The sequence below is a fragment of the Trichoderma aggressivum genome, assembly GCF_033847375.1.
Source record: "Trichoderma aggressivum f. europaeum strain CBS 100526 chromosome Unknown scaffold_013, whole genome shotgun sequence".
In the NCBI taxonomy this organism is placed as follows: domain Eukaryota; kingdom Fungi; phylum Ascomycota; class Sordariomycetes; order Hypocreales; family Hypocreaceae; genus Trichoderma; species Trichoderma aggressivum.
Window position 1 is genome coordinate 500,952 of NW_026946379.1, and position 14,342 is coordinate 515,293.

Genomic DNA, 14,342 nt, shown 5'->3' on the forward strand with positions numbered 1-14,342 from the left:
TCGACTCGGCAATGAAGCCAAGCTGTCAGTTCACTTTATTTCCGCATAACCGCAGCATCCTGTATCCCTACGAGGGCATCGACAGGCCGCCACCCCACACAAAATCGGTCAAGATGAATGGTCTCAAACAAGCAAAACCGCACTAGACGAGACCGCATAAATGTTTGAAATGTGTTTCTTGGTGCCGTCCTGACGGGGCCGCTTCAGAAACAAGAGGGCCAGAACGTTATGCTTATGTCGACATCTTGTTACGAAAGTGTCACAGGTTTGCGATCTCACAGAAGCCGGGCCAGGGGTCCCCCCTCCCCTCCTCCTCCCTCTCCCCCCCCTGGCGCGCCCAGATAATGGATATCGCAGGTTTCGTGGGGACACAAAGAAGGCTAACCTGGTCATTGCTAGATGCAGCCCGTCGTGCGCAGGTTTAGTATGAGTGAGATGAGCATGTTTTAATACTTGCTCACTGCCCATGCGTCTGGCCACCTTCACCTCTGGACTTTTTTTGTTTTCTTTTTATTCTGGAGTGTTAATCCTGTTGTCTTTCCTCGTTTTGGATCGTCGTGTTTTTGCAACCCCGGTTTTCTTCTTCTTCTTCTTCGTCTCCTTCTTATTTTAATAATCCTGTTTTTTTTGTTTCTTCCTCTTGTGGCTGGTTCACTTGACTCACCTTGTCCCCCCAACTGGTTTGGCGACGCTCATACTCTTACTCATATCCTACAACCCATCATCTTTGCATAGCGGAATCAATTTATTCGAGCGTATCATTCAACAAGAAACAATTGGCCTGGTTTACCGAAGCGGCCTTAATAAGCAGCGTGGACATAATACAAAAAGACAGATACCTAGAGAACATCACATCGCATCACACACCGATATACATAATGACGGGACCGGGTTATATCACAAAGAGCGGTACCGCCCAACGGATGGGACAGGGTGTAACCAAGAATCGGAAGACAACCCACACTGGCGGAGGACGTGCATGGAGCGAGGCTGAGGTAGGTCAAGGATGGTGAGGGAGGTTGGGTGATGAGATGAGACTAACATGGAGACTTTACTAGGAGCATTACCTCGTTGAGACTCGCCTTCAAAAGGTGCCTTACAAGCAGATTGCCGTCCATCTTAACAAGACGGAGCTTGCGTGTCGGCTGCACTATCATCAGATCACCACCGGTCGACGAAAGGAGTCCATCTCGGAGTCTTGTCCTGAGATGACTATCCAAGGCCCCCTTTTGGCTGCTCCCCAAGTTCTCCCTCCGGCTTCACAGCTGCCGACCGAGCACGTCTCGATGCACAGGAGGAACGAGAGCTACAGCTCGACGTCGTCGGGCGGTTCAGTCCAGCTCCCCAGCATCGTCGACAACTGGGCGTTTCCCACACTGCCCATCATCCTGCCCAAGCCTGCAGCCATGCCCGATCCAAATTCACAGTCTGTACCTCGATACCGCGAGGATCTGGTCTATATGGAACCTCACCCTCATGCCACTCAACACCATGAGATGCACGGAGGCTTCTCTCTGCCGTCCACCGCGACGCAGCCTCCGGCGCGTGTGGACGTCTCCCGTCTTCACGCCATATACAACACCCACCGAGCCACGTTCTGGGACGCGGTGGCTAGAGATTACGGCCTCAACGCGTCGCCCGACATGTTGGAGACGGCGTGGAAGCTCAACCAGCGAGCACAGCCTGCTATGCCTCCCACGCCTGCGACGAGCCCCAAAGTCGAGCTGAGAAGGGACAGCAGCGCGGACAGGACGAGTATTGCGTCTATTCTGGGGACTAATGCTCCTGCTACTCCTCCTGGTCAATGGTAAAAAACAGGAAAACACTTGAAAATATACCATTTTTCTTTTCTTTTGTAGACTTGTTTTTATTGGGGAATATGTTTGGTGTTTGGCTATATTATTTTTTCCTTGGCATAGGAATGTAGCGGATTTCGGTGTGGAACAGACCGAAATTTGCCCTTTTTTATTTTCAAACCTTTTTTCTTTTTTTCAATACCCTTCTCTTTAGTTTGGAGATGATGGGATTGGAGTTTTGTTCAGGGGGCGTTTTTCTGAAACAGGGCATATGTTTTGTAATCTTGCAGGATGTGCCCCATGTTTTTCTTCTTCTCTTCTCTGGGGTTCGTTTGGTTTGCGTTGACTGAAACGATGGAGAGTTTGAGGTGACGGTGAAGGTTTGAGGAGGATATAATAGGGATCCGTGGATGCCAATAGCGCATTTGGAAAAAAGTTACCATTTAGTTATCAGCCTGAATTGAAAACGCTCAACTGACTCGAGCACTCTCCATTGTTAAGCTTAAAAAACTGAACGAAATAGTCTGATCAATTGTGAATGCTCTATCAATCTTGGCGACCTCGTATAAACCCCATCCATCGGCAGAACAAGTACCCGTTCCAATAAAATGGCTTGAACAGGTACGACAGTCTGCGTACGTAAACAGACAAACAGTGGGTGAGTAAAGCCTGCGACGCGATTCGACGCTCGGAAGCTCCCCGCAAAAAGGGGTCCGCCGAGGAGAATAAATTAGGATGGGCATATTAGGCTGAGTTTGAAAAATAACTTGATGCTAACAACGGTAGAGTTGAGAATTGGGCAACGATGACGGAGGGGGTTGCGGAGGGGGGGAGTGGAGACGGGAAAGCTGGAGATGGAGATGGAGGAGTTGGATGGTTTCTTTTTGTCTTTTTTTTCTTTTCTGTTTTTGAAAGTGTATAGATGAATGTTTAAGCTGTGAGTTGAGAGTTGAATTGGTGAGTGGTTGCGTCTCTCTTTGCTTTGTCTACTTGTATTCCGTATATGAAGCTTGTTACACCTTCACCAACGTGCTGCTCGAAAGCTTGATGGAGATGAGGGGCAAACAAGCTTGCTTAGTCTGGTTCCTCTCCGGAATCGCTCCACGATGAGCCGAAGCTACTGGGGACTGCTCAATGGATGCCAAGCATCGAGCTTCATCAGTGTGGGGGGGAGAAAGTGAGCTGTTGCTTTCCCCTCCAAAGGCGTTTCATACAAAAGCAAAGCTCCCGTTTGACTCTCTTTTCCCCCCAGTGGAAGCCTGTATGAGAGTGCTATTAACGATTAACGAACAACTATAGCAACTGAACACAATGGCGTCACAAGATTCTGGCAGTGCCGAGCCGGCATTCGACCCAAAGTCCTCTGCGGACTACCTCCAGTTCCCGTGTCTTCCTCCGGGAGGTGCGTTGAATCGCTGGTCGCGAAAGATTACCAAGGATCATGACTATCCTGGAGCTCAGGTACAGACACATCGATATTCCTGAATGGGGATGGGGGCTTGGGCTGATGTGGGCTACGTCTAGGCCATGTTGTACGGTGCTGGAGTGCCGGACAGAGAGAAGATGAAGAATGCGCCACAGGTGGGCATTGCGAGTGTTTGGTGGGAGGGAAATCCATGCAAGTATGTTGCAAGGCATCTCCCATGGAAAGCCTATTGGGATTACCAGAACTAACGAGGTTGTTATAGCACACACTGTAAGTGACGAGACCATCGACCGCGCCAAAAGACGAAACAGTCCAACTTATACGTAACCCGCAGTGCTCGAGTTTGGCCAAATCGTCAAGCGAGCCGTCGACAAGCAGGGCATGCTCGGCTGGCAATTCAACACCATTGGTGTTTCTGACGCCATCACCATGGGCGGCGACGGTTGGTTTCTCACCACCACCATCTTGGACCTGAAAGATAGATACACAGCTCTAACACCTTGGATTGTACTCCATCTGCTTTAGGCATGCGATTCTCCCTTCAGTCCCGCGAGATCATCGCCGACTCCATCGAATCTGTTACCTGTGCCCAGCACCACGACGCGAATATCTCGATCCCGGGATGTGACAAGAACATGCCCGGCGTGGTCATGGCCGCCGCCCGCCATAACAGGCCGTTCATCATGATCTACGGCGGAACCATCCGCAAGGGCCACTCCAACCTGCTGGAGAGACAGATCAACATCTCGAGCTGCTACGAGGCTTCCGGTGCTTATGCCTACGGCTCACTCAAGGCCAAGACCAACCCCGATGCCCCTGGACGCAGCAGCTCCGACGTCATGGACGACATCGAGCGTCACGCCTGTCCTGGAGCTGGAGCCTGCGGCGGCATGTACACCGCCAACACCATGGCCACTGCCATCGAAGCCATGGGCCTGACGCTTCCCGGCTCGTCCTCGTATCCCGCCGTTTCGCCAGAAAAGTCGAGAGAGTGCGAGCGTGCCGCAGAGGTCATCAAGATCACCATGGAAAGGGACATTCGCCCCCGCGACCTCATGACGCGCGCGGCCTTTGAAAACGCCCTCGTGTTGACCATGATCCTGGGCGGCTCGACAAACGGCGTGCTGCACTTCCTCGCCATGGCCAACAGCGCCGACGTGCCCCTGACCATTGACGACGTCCAGCGCACGAGCGACCGCACGCCGTTCCTGGCCGACATCGCGCCGAGTGGAAAGTATCTCATGGAGGACCTGTACCAGGTCGGCGGCACGCCTTCAGTGCTCAAGATGCTCATCGCGGCGGGCCTCATCGACGGGTCCGTCATGACCGTCACGGGCAAGACGCTCGCCGACAACGTCGCCGACTGGCCCTCCCTCGACCCCGGCCAGAAAATCATCCGCCCCCTAGAAGACCCCATCAAGTCCAGCGGCCACATCCGCATCCTCAAGGGCAACTTTGCCCCCGGCGGCGCCGTCGCCAAAATCACCGGCAAGGAGGGCCTCTCGTTCACCGGGAGAGCCCGCGTCTTCAACAAGGAGCACGAGCTCAACGCCGCCCTGCTGGCGGGCGAGATCCGTCGCGAGGACGGCAACCTGGTGCTGATTGTGCGGTACGAAGGGCCCAAGGGCGGGCCGGGCATGCCGGAGCAGCTGCGCGCGTCGGCCATCATCATGGGCGCGGGACTGAGCAACGTGGCGCTCGTGACGGACGGGCGGTATAGCGGTGCTTCTCACGGCTTCATCGTGGGCCACGTCGTTCCCGAGGCGGCGGTGGGAGGGCCGATTGCGCTGGTCAAGGATGGCGACGAAGTGACGATTGACGCTGTGACTAATAGAATCGATGTTGCGATTTCGGATGAGGAGATGGAGGAGAGGAGGAAGCGGTGGACGCCGCCGGAGCCGCCGGTCAAGAGGGGAACGTTGGCGAAATATGCGCGGTTGGTGGGAGATGCGAGCCACGGAGCTGTGACGGACGGATGGTGAAGATATTGTCGGTCGGGGTTCTCATGATGGAATGAAATACAATGATGAATCGTAAAAATGCGCTCTGCCTCACTGGCATGTACGATGTATATTCAAGCAGGATGATGATGAGTTCCTCTTGTCGTTGTTTATCCAGGATGAGGATCGTGATGAAGGAAGGGATGCTATTATCAGGAAGCAGCATCAAACAAGCCAATCCGCTATATAACCATGCAATACCCCGATCAACACACCTGAACATTCATCTTGCCATGCATCTGCATCAGTGACCCTTCATGGAACAAGCTCTCACGGCTTATTTCGACCCCTTGTACCATTCTGAACAAGTCTCTCCGCATCGCTCCCATCTCAGTAAGGAAAAATGAACCTCAGTCTTCAAACTCGTATATGACAAAAAGAGCAAAAGAACAAGCATGAAAAGAAATGGAAAAAAGAAATCAAGGGTATCGTGCCTCGACTGCTGCTTTCTTGAAACCGCTCAATCACTCCGACATGAACCTTTGCATCGCTGCTCCCCCCCCCTCTCATTATCCTACATCATGCATGGACACATATATACACTCATTGCTCGTCTCCATCCCCCCTGAAATCGCATTCGTCGAGTTCAGTCGCCCAACGGCATGCCCTCTAGAGCATCCAACAGGCGCCGCCAATTGTCAGCCAGCATCTCTGCATACTTGACGCGCTCGCCAGCCCAGTCCTGATTCCACCTGCTGACGTGATATTGCGTCGATTGGAAGGTGATGAGCTCGTCTCGCAGCGCCTCCTTGACAAAGATGGAGCGGTTGTGCTGCTGCACTATAGACTCCTTGTCCTGTTTCCAAAGCGTTAGCGTTCGCTTGCAAAAGCTATTAAGCATGAAAATCAACGCACCTTGATGATGGCCTCTGCCACCTTTTCAATCTCCCCGGGCTTGACTAGGCCTTCTGGCTTAGACCGCAAGTTGGCCAGTTTAGTCTCGTTGGCCTGTATCCTCCTTTCCAGGTACGGAATGTTGTCCTTGTCCAGTCGTTCCCTTCGGTCAAACAGCTCGCGAAGGCCAACCAAGGCATCGCGCTGTCGCTTCAGATCCTCTAGCACACCTTCATCCCAGCCTCGGCTCTCGTCTTCGAGTAGGCTTTGGCAGGTCCGCAAATGCTTGCTCATGGCCGTCAAGCCGTCGTTGAGCAGCGGAATCTCGCTCGTATCGGTAGCATAAGTATCCGCGGAGACCTCGGTGAGCGAAATGAGCGACAGGGCAACCCGCGCATGATCGGCGGCGACACCCTCTGTTCGCTTGACGAGGCGGTCCATGATGTTGCACGAGTTGATGTATAGCTCGGCAGATCGGCGAACTCCGTTGCGCGTTCGAATAAAGAGTTCCTCGAGGGTCGGTGGCAGTGAATCTTCCAGGCCGGGAGGCAGCGCTCGATCCGTGAATTCATCTTGGACAGAAATAGTTGCTTGCTTCCGCCATACAGCAAGTTCCTGTACCTATATTAGATAAGTTGTCCCTCCGTCGTGTCAAAATGGAGAATACGCGACTTACCGTAGGGACAGTCAAGAACATAATGACGAGCTGCTCTAGGCTCAACACTGGGTGTCGTACGATGGCATTTAGGAACCTACCCAGCCCTCGTCGTCGTTTTTCGATAAAGGCGCCATCGTTGGACAGGTGATTTCCATTCACGGCTACCCTCTTGGGTGGCAATAATGGCAGCATTCTAAACGGATACCTCTTGTGCAAGCAGTCCAACAGCCAGACAAAGTCACTATATCGTCGAACAACCTTGCTTCCACGACGCTGGCTGGTGACTTCGTAGTTGTGATGCTGAAACATGAATATGCCCTCCTTGCCAGGCATGAGAGTGACGACGACGACTTCCTCCGTATTGTTTCCGACACGGCCTCCCAAGCTCCGGGGCGGAGCAACGGGAGGTGGGACGATTGTTCCAATCTGGCCAGCGCCGTCCGCTCCAAAGATGTTGGGGATGGGCGGTTGGGGTTGAGCCCCAAAGATGTTTGGGATGGGCGGCTGAGGTTGAGCTCCAAAGATGTTTGGGATGGGCGGCTGAGGTTGAGGCTGGTGTATATCGGTGAAGCCACCACCGGCGGGCGAGCTGCCGTAAAATCCGGCTCCCCATCCGCCCTGACCGGACAAAGAGGTGTTCGAGATTTGTCGTAGACGATTAGGAGGGCGGATTGGCTCTGGCGGAGCACTGTAATGGTTCGTGGGACGTGGCTCAAACGCTGGAGGCGCATCTTGGTTGAAGCCGCCATTGTGTCCATTGAGGGAGGGATTGTGGCTTTCGTTTCCGTTTTGGTGGGAATGGACATGTCCCTTGTGCATATCCGGCGTGTTCCACGGATCGTCGTCGGGGTCAACCATGGTTGATCTGCTCAGGATGCTCGCAGGGGCCTGTGAATGCTCGGGTTCGGGCTGAGATTCGGGATGGAGCTGAAGTTGAGGTTGAGGTTGAGGTTGAGGCTCAGGTTGAGGTTGGGGCTCGGGGTTGTAGGACTCGGGCTCGGGGTCGGATTCGTGTTTGGACGGGACTTGTGGCGGTTTTGCGGCAAGCTCAGCGACAGGAGGCATAATCGGTTCGGCGGTCAGTCCGGGCAGCTTGGGCCGAGGGATATCTAAACGAGATGATGAAACATTAGCCAGCTGCCCCAGCACAGAAAACAAAAGCACCGTTTCAAGAAGCTATTGCCGCTGTAGTAGAATGGCATAGAATCAGCTGGTAACGGCAGATTGGTCTCCTTTAGCCTGAGGAGCGTTTGCGACTGATTCAGAGTTGAAAGCGGAGTTGCCAAAGCGGACTTGTAAGAGCAGCCCGGAGCCGTGCATTCGCGTCTGATTTGATGGCTTCCAACCAGCAAAGAAAAGAGCAAGTGGGAAATACGCATCAATGGGATGTTGCCTCACCTCTTCGCCGTTCATCTACTCCGTCAAGGCTGATGATGTCGCCTTCTTGCGCCAGGCCAATGAGGGCCAGAACGACGTTGAACTCGTTGCGCGACAATAGAACGTCGGATCCTCCCGGAGCTACAAGCGACATGATGCGCGCCTGGGCATCGGCCTCGAGCCGGGCCACGGCAAACAGCTTGGCAATGCCCGAAGCTGTAACCTGGCCGTCTTGGCCATCCTCACGCACTACGGCATCAAACGTCTCGATATAGCTCTCGGGCACGTCTGAAGCCGGCAGCAGGTTGCGGATCAGCTCGGCCCTGCTCTGCTGCTTGCGCGGCGTGGGCATGTCCCAGGGCGACGAGGCGCCGCTGCCGTCGTCGAAGAGGCTGGAGGAATTGCGGCCGGACGCTGGCTCGTCGTCGAAAAGGCCGCTGCTTCTGGCTCCTCCGCGACGAGGCGACGAGCCCAAAGCCGGCCCATTGTCGGTGGACTCATCCCCGAATAGCGACATGCTGTGGTGGCCGGCCGGTGACGGACTCGCTGGAGCTCTTGTGCGACTCGTGACGGAGAGAGACAAGGACAGAGAGAAGACGGCGGAGGGAGAGCGGAAGAAGGGCGAGGATCTGCGGCCGCGGGGTTGATGCAGAGAGTCTGGAGGAGGCGAGGTTGGTTGTTACAGTCGCAGCATCAAGTTGGCTTAGTGTTGACGAACTCGTAATGGCGGCGCTAGGAGGCTGGACTAAGGCGGTCACTGTGCGCTCAGCGGCGGTTCCTGTTGGCTAGGCGGTGGAATAGCCCGTAAGACAGTGGGCTTGGGGGTGCTGTAGATTGGAATGGAAAAAGGTGATGTAGAGCAACAAGAATGATATAGAACTAGGTACTATAGGTACAAGAACAAATTGGGAAAATCAAAAGAAGAAATAGGAGAACAAGAAGAAGGAGAAGACAAGAAGCAATTGCTGTTGCTGCATGACAGGTGAGACGGTGAGACGTTAAGCATTAGTACCAAGGTAGTAGCTGGCACATGTCAGAAACTCCCTGATTGCCTACACGTACCTACAATGGAGTCGATGACACCGATATTGTCAGTGCTTTGCCGGGGATTTGGTGGAGCAGATAAGCGACTGCGATAGGCCATCTGGGGGGATAAAAAAAGATGCATATGTTCATAGTCTGTACCGTGGTGATAGTAATTTAGAGACTGAGTCTATATTCTGCATAGCACAATGGACCAATACACTACTTTGAAATCATCATATATTGTACAGTTCATATCATCCTCCCATCATCCTCTGCCAACCCTTTTTACTTTTATACATGCCTCTCCATCCATGCACCACAAGACCATCAGCCATCAACGGCATTTCCTCCCTTACCACAACGTCTCCTCTGCCTTCTTCTTGTCCGTCTTCACCACGCTCTTCACCTTCTGCACACCAGGCACCCTGAAGTACAAACTGGGCGACTGGCCTGGAGCAATCTGGTGGCTCAGGTATCCTCTATGCGCTGGGTCTCGGTAGTACTCGATATCGGCACGGCTCGTGGGGTCGGGCAATCTGTATCGGAATGGGCCCTTTCTCGCCTCTGCTAGGATCGCTTCCACATGTTCCTGACCAACGGGTAGGGGCTTGTCTGTGTTGACCGACTCGCCCGTCAAGAGTCGCTGAATGGCCAATTTCGTATAATATCTGGTTAGGACCGTGCCTCCGGCAGCCTCGATGGCGGTGATTGCTCCCGAAGAGACCCTGGAAACCATGACGTTGATTGGCTGCTTGAGGTTCTCGCCGCCGCGAGAGAGAATCTTTACGCCGTCCTTGACGCTGCCAATCAGCTTGCTTTCGATCAGCTCCTTTGGCGTGATTTGCTTCGTGGGGTCGAGTCGGCCTTGGTCGATCCAGTTCTGGATCTGGTCCAGGTTCACTTCGGACATCTCAGGGGCCCGGCTGATGGCGGTTAGCATTGCTTCTCATCTCGACGCATGGTCTACCCCGCCATCGTGTAGAGACTCACAAGTTGTCAAAGCCCTTCCTGCCGTGCTTCACAATCAACGGTGTTTGACCACCCTGGAACCAGGGCTTCACCTTGCCGTGCTGTCCCTGACCCTTGTGACCCCTTCCAGAAGTCTTTCCGTGGCCTGAAGAGGGACCGCGACCAACCCTCTTCTTCTTCTGCACAGCGCCGGGATTGTTGGCCAGGCTGCCTAGGATCGAGGCATTGCGGGTTTGCTGGAGGGTGAGGCGGGCGAGACAGGCGGTCAATGAGGTCGCGGGAGTGCTGAGAGCCGTCCTGCAGCACAGCGAAGCGCTGGGAAACGGTATCCGGGGAGGCATCGTGGGATAATCGGCCAATCTGTCGCAATGCGGGTAGTTTCGACGACCTTGAAGTTTTTGGACTGGCACAATTCCATGGTGTTTGCCTGAGGCCTGAATTGGAGCTAGCGTGATGGTACGTACCCGCTCTTAGATCCAGACTCGTGCCTCATAAACCGATTGAAAGAAGTGTTCAATGAAGGGCGTGAAGATTCATTGTAAAAAATAAAGATCAAACGGAGAGAAAATAAAATTAAACAAAACAAGGGAAATAATGAATATACTTGAAAATGTGAATGGTACCCGGTTTTACTCAGCGCCTTCACATAAAGCTTCACGTTGAAGTTGTAGATGGAGATGCTATATTGATTGAAGCTAGGTGCGGCTCTCACTTAATTCTTCTGTACGATGAAATTACACTCGGAAGCCCTTCAAAATCTAGCAAACAAGATTTTCATGGTTGTTTTCTCAAGTACGAACGTAGAGCTCGTGGTGAGCTGGATGGGTCATCGTACCGAGTGAAGACGGCGCTTACCTCAACGTGCCTGTGAGGAGACGCAATATGTAACTCGACCGATTAAATATATCAGGTATTTTAAAAGATGACTTAACTAAAGACACTAAATAAAGTATATATGGTGATTCAGACCATCTAATTGCTTTACGCAGCCTACAGCGTTCGGGTTCCATGAAGTTTCTAGAAATGTACATACCGGATTGAGACCATGAGACTGTCTGACTTACATGTTAACTCGGCCAAGCGACCATCTTTGCAGCGGTATTGACAAGCAATCAGAATGAAAACACATGTGGGCTAGTTTTGACCAATATTTTCTGCGGCGCTAACAAGTATTAGTTGTACGACTGCATCTGCACGTCTCATCAAACTGGTACCGCTGGTGGTGTGGGTGACTTCTGAGTGTCTTCCTCAGGAGACTGGGAGCGCATCTTTTACTGCAACAAATAAATGTATGCATTCTATATACAATCAGATTATAAACCGTCCACTTCTATACGTCTAGGAAGAAATGAGCAAGAAACTACAAAACTACACCAGGCCTCCTTGGCTCTCTATTGGCTGTGTTGCACTGCCTGTATCAATCTTCGCGTTCTTGATCCTTTTGGTTTTCGAGCTATTCGTGGCAAAACGGGCAGCCATGCCCTATGGTTAAGAGCCTCTACCGCACTTGGACGATTGCAGGGATCCCAGGCCAGCATTCCCTGCAGTAGCTCATATAGCGGCTCTGGAACACGGCCCTTGTCCCTTCGAGACTTTAGAGTCGTCTGAAGATGTTTATAGGAATGCCGTGTTACCATGAGGTCTGCTGGTGGTCTTAAACACGTAAAGAGCCATGATATAGCGAGTGCCCAAATGTCCAGTTTTGTCTCGTCTAATTCTCGGTACTTGTCTAGCCAGACCTCTGGTGCAGCGCAGATGCTTGTGTCGTATGTGTCTGGCCGCTGCATGCACAGAGATATATAGGCTCGTTGCTCCCATATCAGTAATGATCCGGGCTGAATATTCCCGTGAACAATTCCTTGGCCATGAAGCTCAGCCAGCCCGCATAAAGTATGGTATAAATATCTGAGATGAGTGTTGGTGTCTAGCTTTCTCCAGCGCTTATGGAGAAAACTCTGCTCAGCCAGAGGCATAGATAAATAGGTATTTCGGCATTGGATGACTGCGCTACTTGGCTTCAACATGCATGGAGGAGATGACCAGTGCTCGCACCAAACGTCGATTATGCCAAGGATACCGCTGTCTGCTTTGTCCCGGTACCGAGAAGCAAGCTTGATCTGATCAATCATGTATCGTCGCCCTCGGATTTTATTGTGCAGTGTCTTTACTGCCACCGGCTGCCCGGTGTAAATGTGAACTCCAGTCTGTAGTGAGGATGAATTCGGAACTTTACGATGCAGCCATACGTTCCAGAGAGTTTCGATATCTGTGCTAGGAATGAAGCTAAAGAGCTTATGATGGCGATGATGAAGAGATCGGTCGATGGTTTTGCTGAATCTGCCTCGGTCTTGATGGCTAACGGTAAACTCGAGAAGGAAACGGTATGGGCCGAATTGGAGGTAGTTTTTCCTTCGCCGCAGAACGCAAGACTTGACTTTGCTGTCTGGCCCCGCGCATATTTCTACATCCTGGTCGTGTATGTCTCCTTGCTCATAGATGATGGGTTTATTTGACCGCGATCTGAGTACCAGAGCTCCTGACTGCGGATGGAGGAAAAGAACGGCGTGAATGTGCTTGATGTATGCGCGAACTGTCTTGGAGCTTGGTGTCTGTGATGTATCCTGCGGGCAGAGAAGAATTTCCGGGACAAAAATATCCCCCATCTTGGCGATGGCTGGCGAGGGACCAGCGCCAACCCTCCACTTGTAGCAAACCTCGTCCTGGCGCGAGTTGTGAGAAGGGATGGATATGCGGTAGCCAATGGTCTCCTCACCGCTATGGAGGGTCGGTGGTGATGATTTGGACTGGATTTCCGATAGAAGATGAATGGCGGCCGGATTCGCTGCAGAGAGGACGAAATAGTTGAGATCTCGTACCAGCGGGTTCGATGTTGATGTCATAATTGGGATTCAGTGCTGCGAATAGCATGAAAGTCAACCGACGCGGGACGCACCATATGCGATATAGATTCAAGGATGAGATCGCACCGCCAAGGTATCTGGACGCGTTCAGGTTTATATAACCAAACTACCCCACGGAGTATAAAGTACAATTATCCATCTTGTATAAACTCAACGCGGCGATTTTCTTCGATACGTTGCATATAGGGATGGGTTGTAATAAGCTTGGAAAATGATATGTGAATAAAACCAAGATCTCTGCCGTGCAGGCTTACACCACGTATAAAGTAGTGGAGCAATGCATCCGGTCGGGCAGCGACGGTGTGTGCTGTCGGCTCACTTTAGCCATCAGTGCGATGTTCTATTGAGTACCTGAAGTCTAAGGCAACGATCCCTTCGATTTTGCCTCGAAGAATTTATCAAAATGAACGGCTTTGCCGAAGGAAAGAGCCAAGTTCGCATCAGCTTATTCAGGGAATCTAATTCTCAAAGAGCGAACTAACTCTCACCGACAACATCGACACAATACATCAGCAGCAATGCCTCCTTAATGGCATGGAATTGAAGGAGAAGCGAATGATTCTCTCAAGAGCCATATAGGATTAAAGACATAGAGCCCAAACAATTTTACCCTTCCATCTGGCAATTTGCCGCCCAGCTCCGAGTCTGAATGTGACCTTGGCGGGAAGAAGCCGAAGACGAATCAGAACAGTTGTTGCGACAGCTTGAGAAAAAAATAAAAGCCTGGGATATTATCAATGACCGGGACTCAACATGTGGAATTCCATACGACGATGGAGACGAACCGGAATTCGCCGAGCAAAGGCTTACACGTAAGGTCCAGTTGCCAACGAAACCCCCTGTAAAAGCCCGGGACCTTCTGATGACGGCGACGATGAGTTGGCGATTGTGAAATACGGCTGCCGACTCCACTAGTCCCGCATTCGCCGTCTACAACAACCCAAAAGGCTTCTCCACGCTGTACCATCCCGCCCTGACTGGGAGGGATCCTCCAATAGTAGATGAGAGCCACGTTGGAGGCGAGACGCAAGGAAGCAATGACAGGCGTCAATTACGGAATCGGGAATGTAGGAGAGTTCGGCGGCAAAAGCTGTCGAATCAAATCCTACTACTAGTCATTACGGTCCTTAGAAGTGATGTTGTATCCTTGTTACAGTAGACACCGTGAGAAAATAAATCATTTTGTTTGCGATACTTTGAAACACTTTTGCTCATAAATTCATTTCTGGATTTCTTTTCGTCGTTTTGTACCCATGCTTGCTTCATCAACGAGTAAGTCTCATCCGTCTTTCGTACCAGAGCTGCTCGTTCCCCCCAACTACCCACGCGCAAGAA

At 52.1% G+C, this 14,342-nt stretch overlaps 4 protein-coding genes across 4 annotated transcripts; 2 read left to right on the forward strand and 2 right to left on the reverse strand.

Annotated features, from left to right (window-relative positions):
* Nucleotides 1–878: 878 nt before the first annotated feature.
* Triagg1_4285 (uncharacterized protein) lies at nt 879–1,811 on the forward strand (the record flags this gene model as incomplete). The annotated part of the gene is made up of 2 exons (XM_062898671.1): nt 879–995; nt 1,059–1,811. The coding sequence occupies 2 exons, from the start codon at nt 879–881 to the stop codon at nt 1,809–1,811; spliced, it is 870 nt and encodes a 289-aa protein (XP_062756792.1).
* A 1,296-nt stretch (nt 1,812–3,107) lies between these two features.
* On the forward strand, nt 3,108–5,204 carry Triagg1_4286 (uncharacterized protein; the record flags this gene model as incomplete). The annotated part of the gene is made up of 5 exons (XM_062898672.1): nt 3,108–3,257; nt 3,321–3,418; nt 3,485–3,492; nt 3,557–3,664; nt 3,748–5,204. 5 exons carry the CDS (start codon nt 3,108–3,110, stop codon nt 5,202–5,204), a joined length of 1,821 nt encoding a protein of 606 aa, XP_062756793.1.
* A 604-nt stretch (nt 5,205–5,808) lies between these two features.
* Nucleotides 5,809–10,427, reverse strand: Triagg1_4287 (uncharacterized protein; the record flags this gene model as incomplete). Its single annotated transcript, XM_062898673.1, has 8 exons — nt 5,809–6,018; nt 6,078–6,671; nt 6,733–7,823; nt 8,113–8,748; nt 8,810–8,876; nt 9,158–9,221; nt 9,474–10,040; nt 10,108–10,427. 8 exons carry the CDS (start codon nt 10,425–10,427, stop codon nt 5,809–5,811), a joined length of 3,549 nt encoding a protein of 1,182 aa, XP_062756794.1.
* Nucleotides 10,428–12,250: 1,823 nt separating this feature from the next.
* On the reverse strand, nt 12,251–12,986 carry Triagg1_4288 (uncharacterized protein; the record flags this gene model as incomplete). Its single annotated transcript, XM_062898674.1, has 2 exons — nt 12,251–12,547; nt 12,615–12,986. 2 exons carry the CDS (start codon nt 12,984–12,986, stop codon nt 12,251–12,253), a joined length of 669 nt encoding a protein of 222 aa, XP_062756795.1.
* Nucleotides 12,987–14,342: the final 1,356 nt, after the last annotated feature.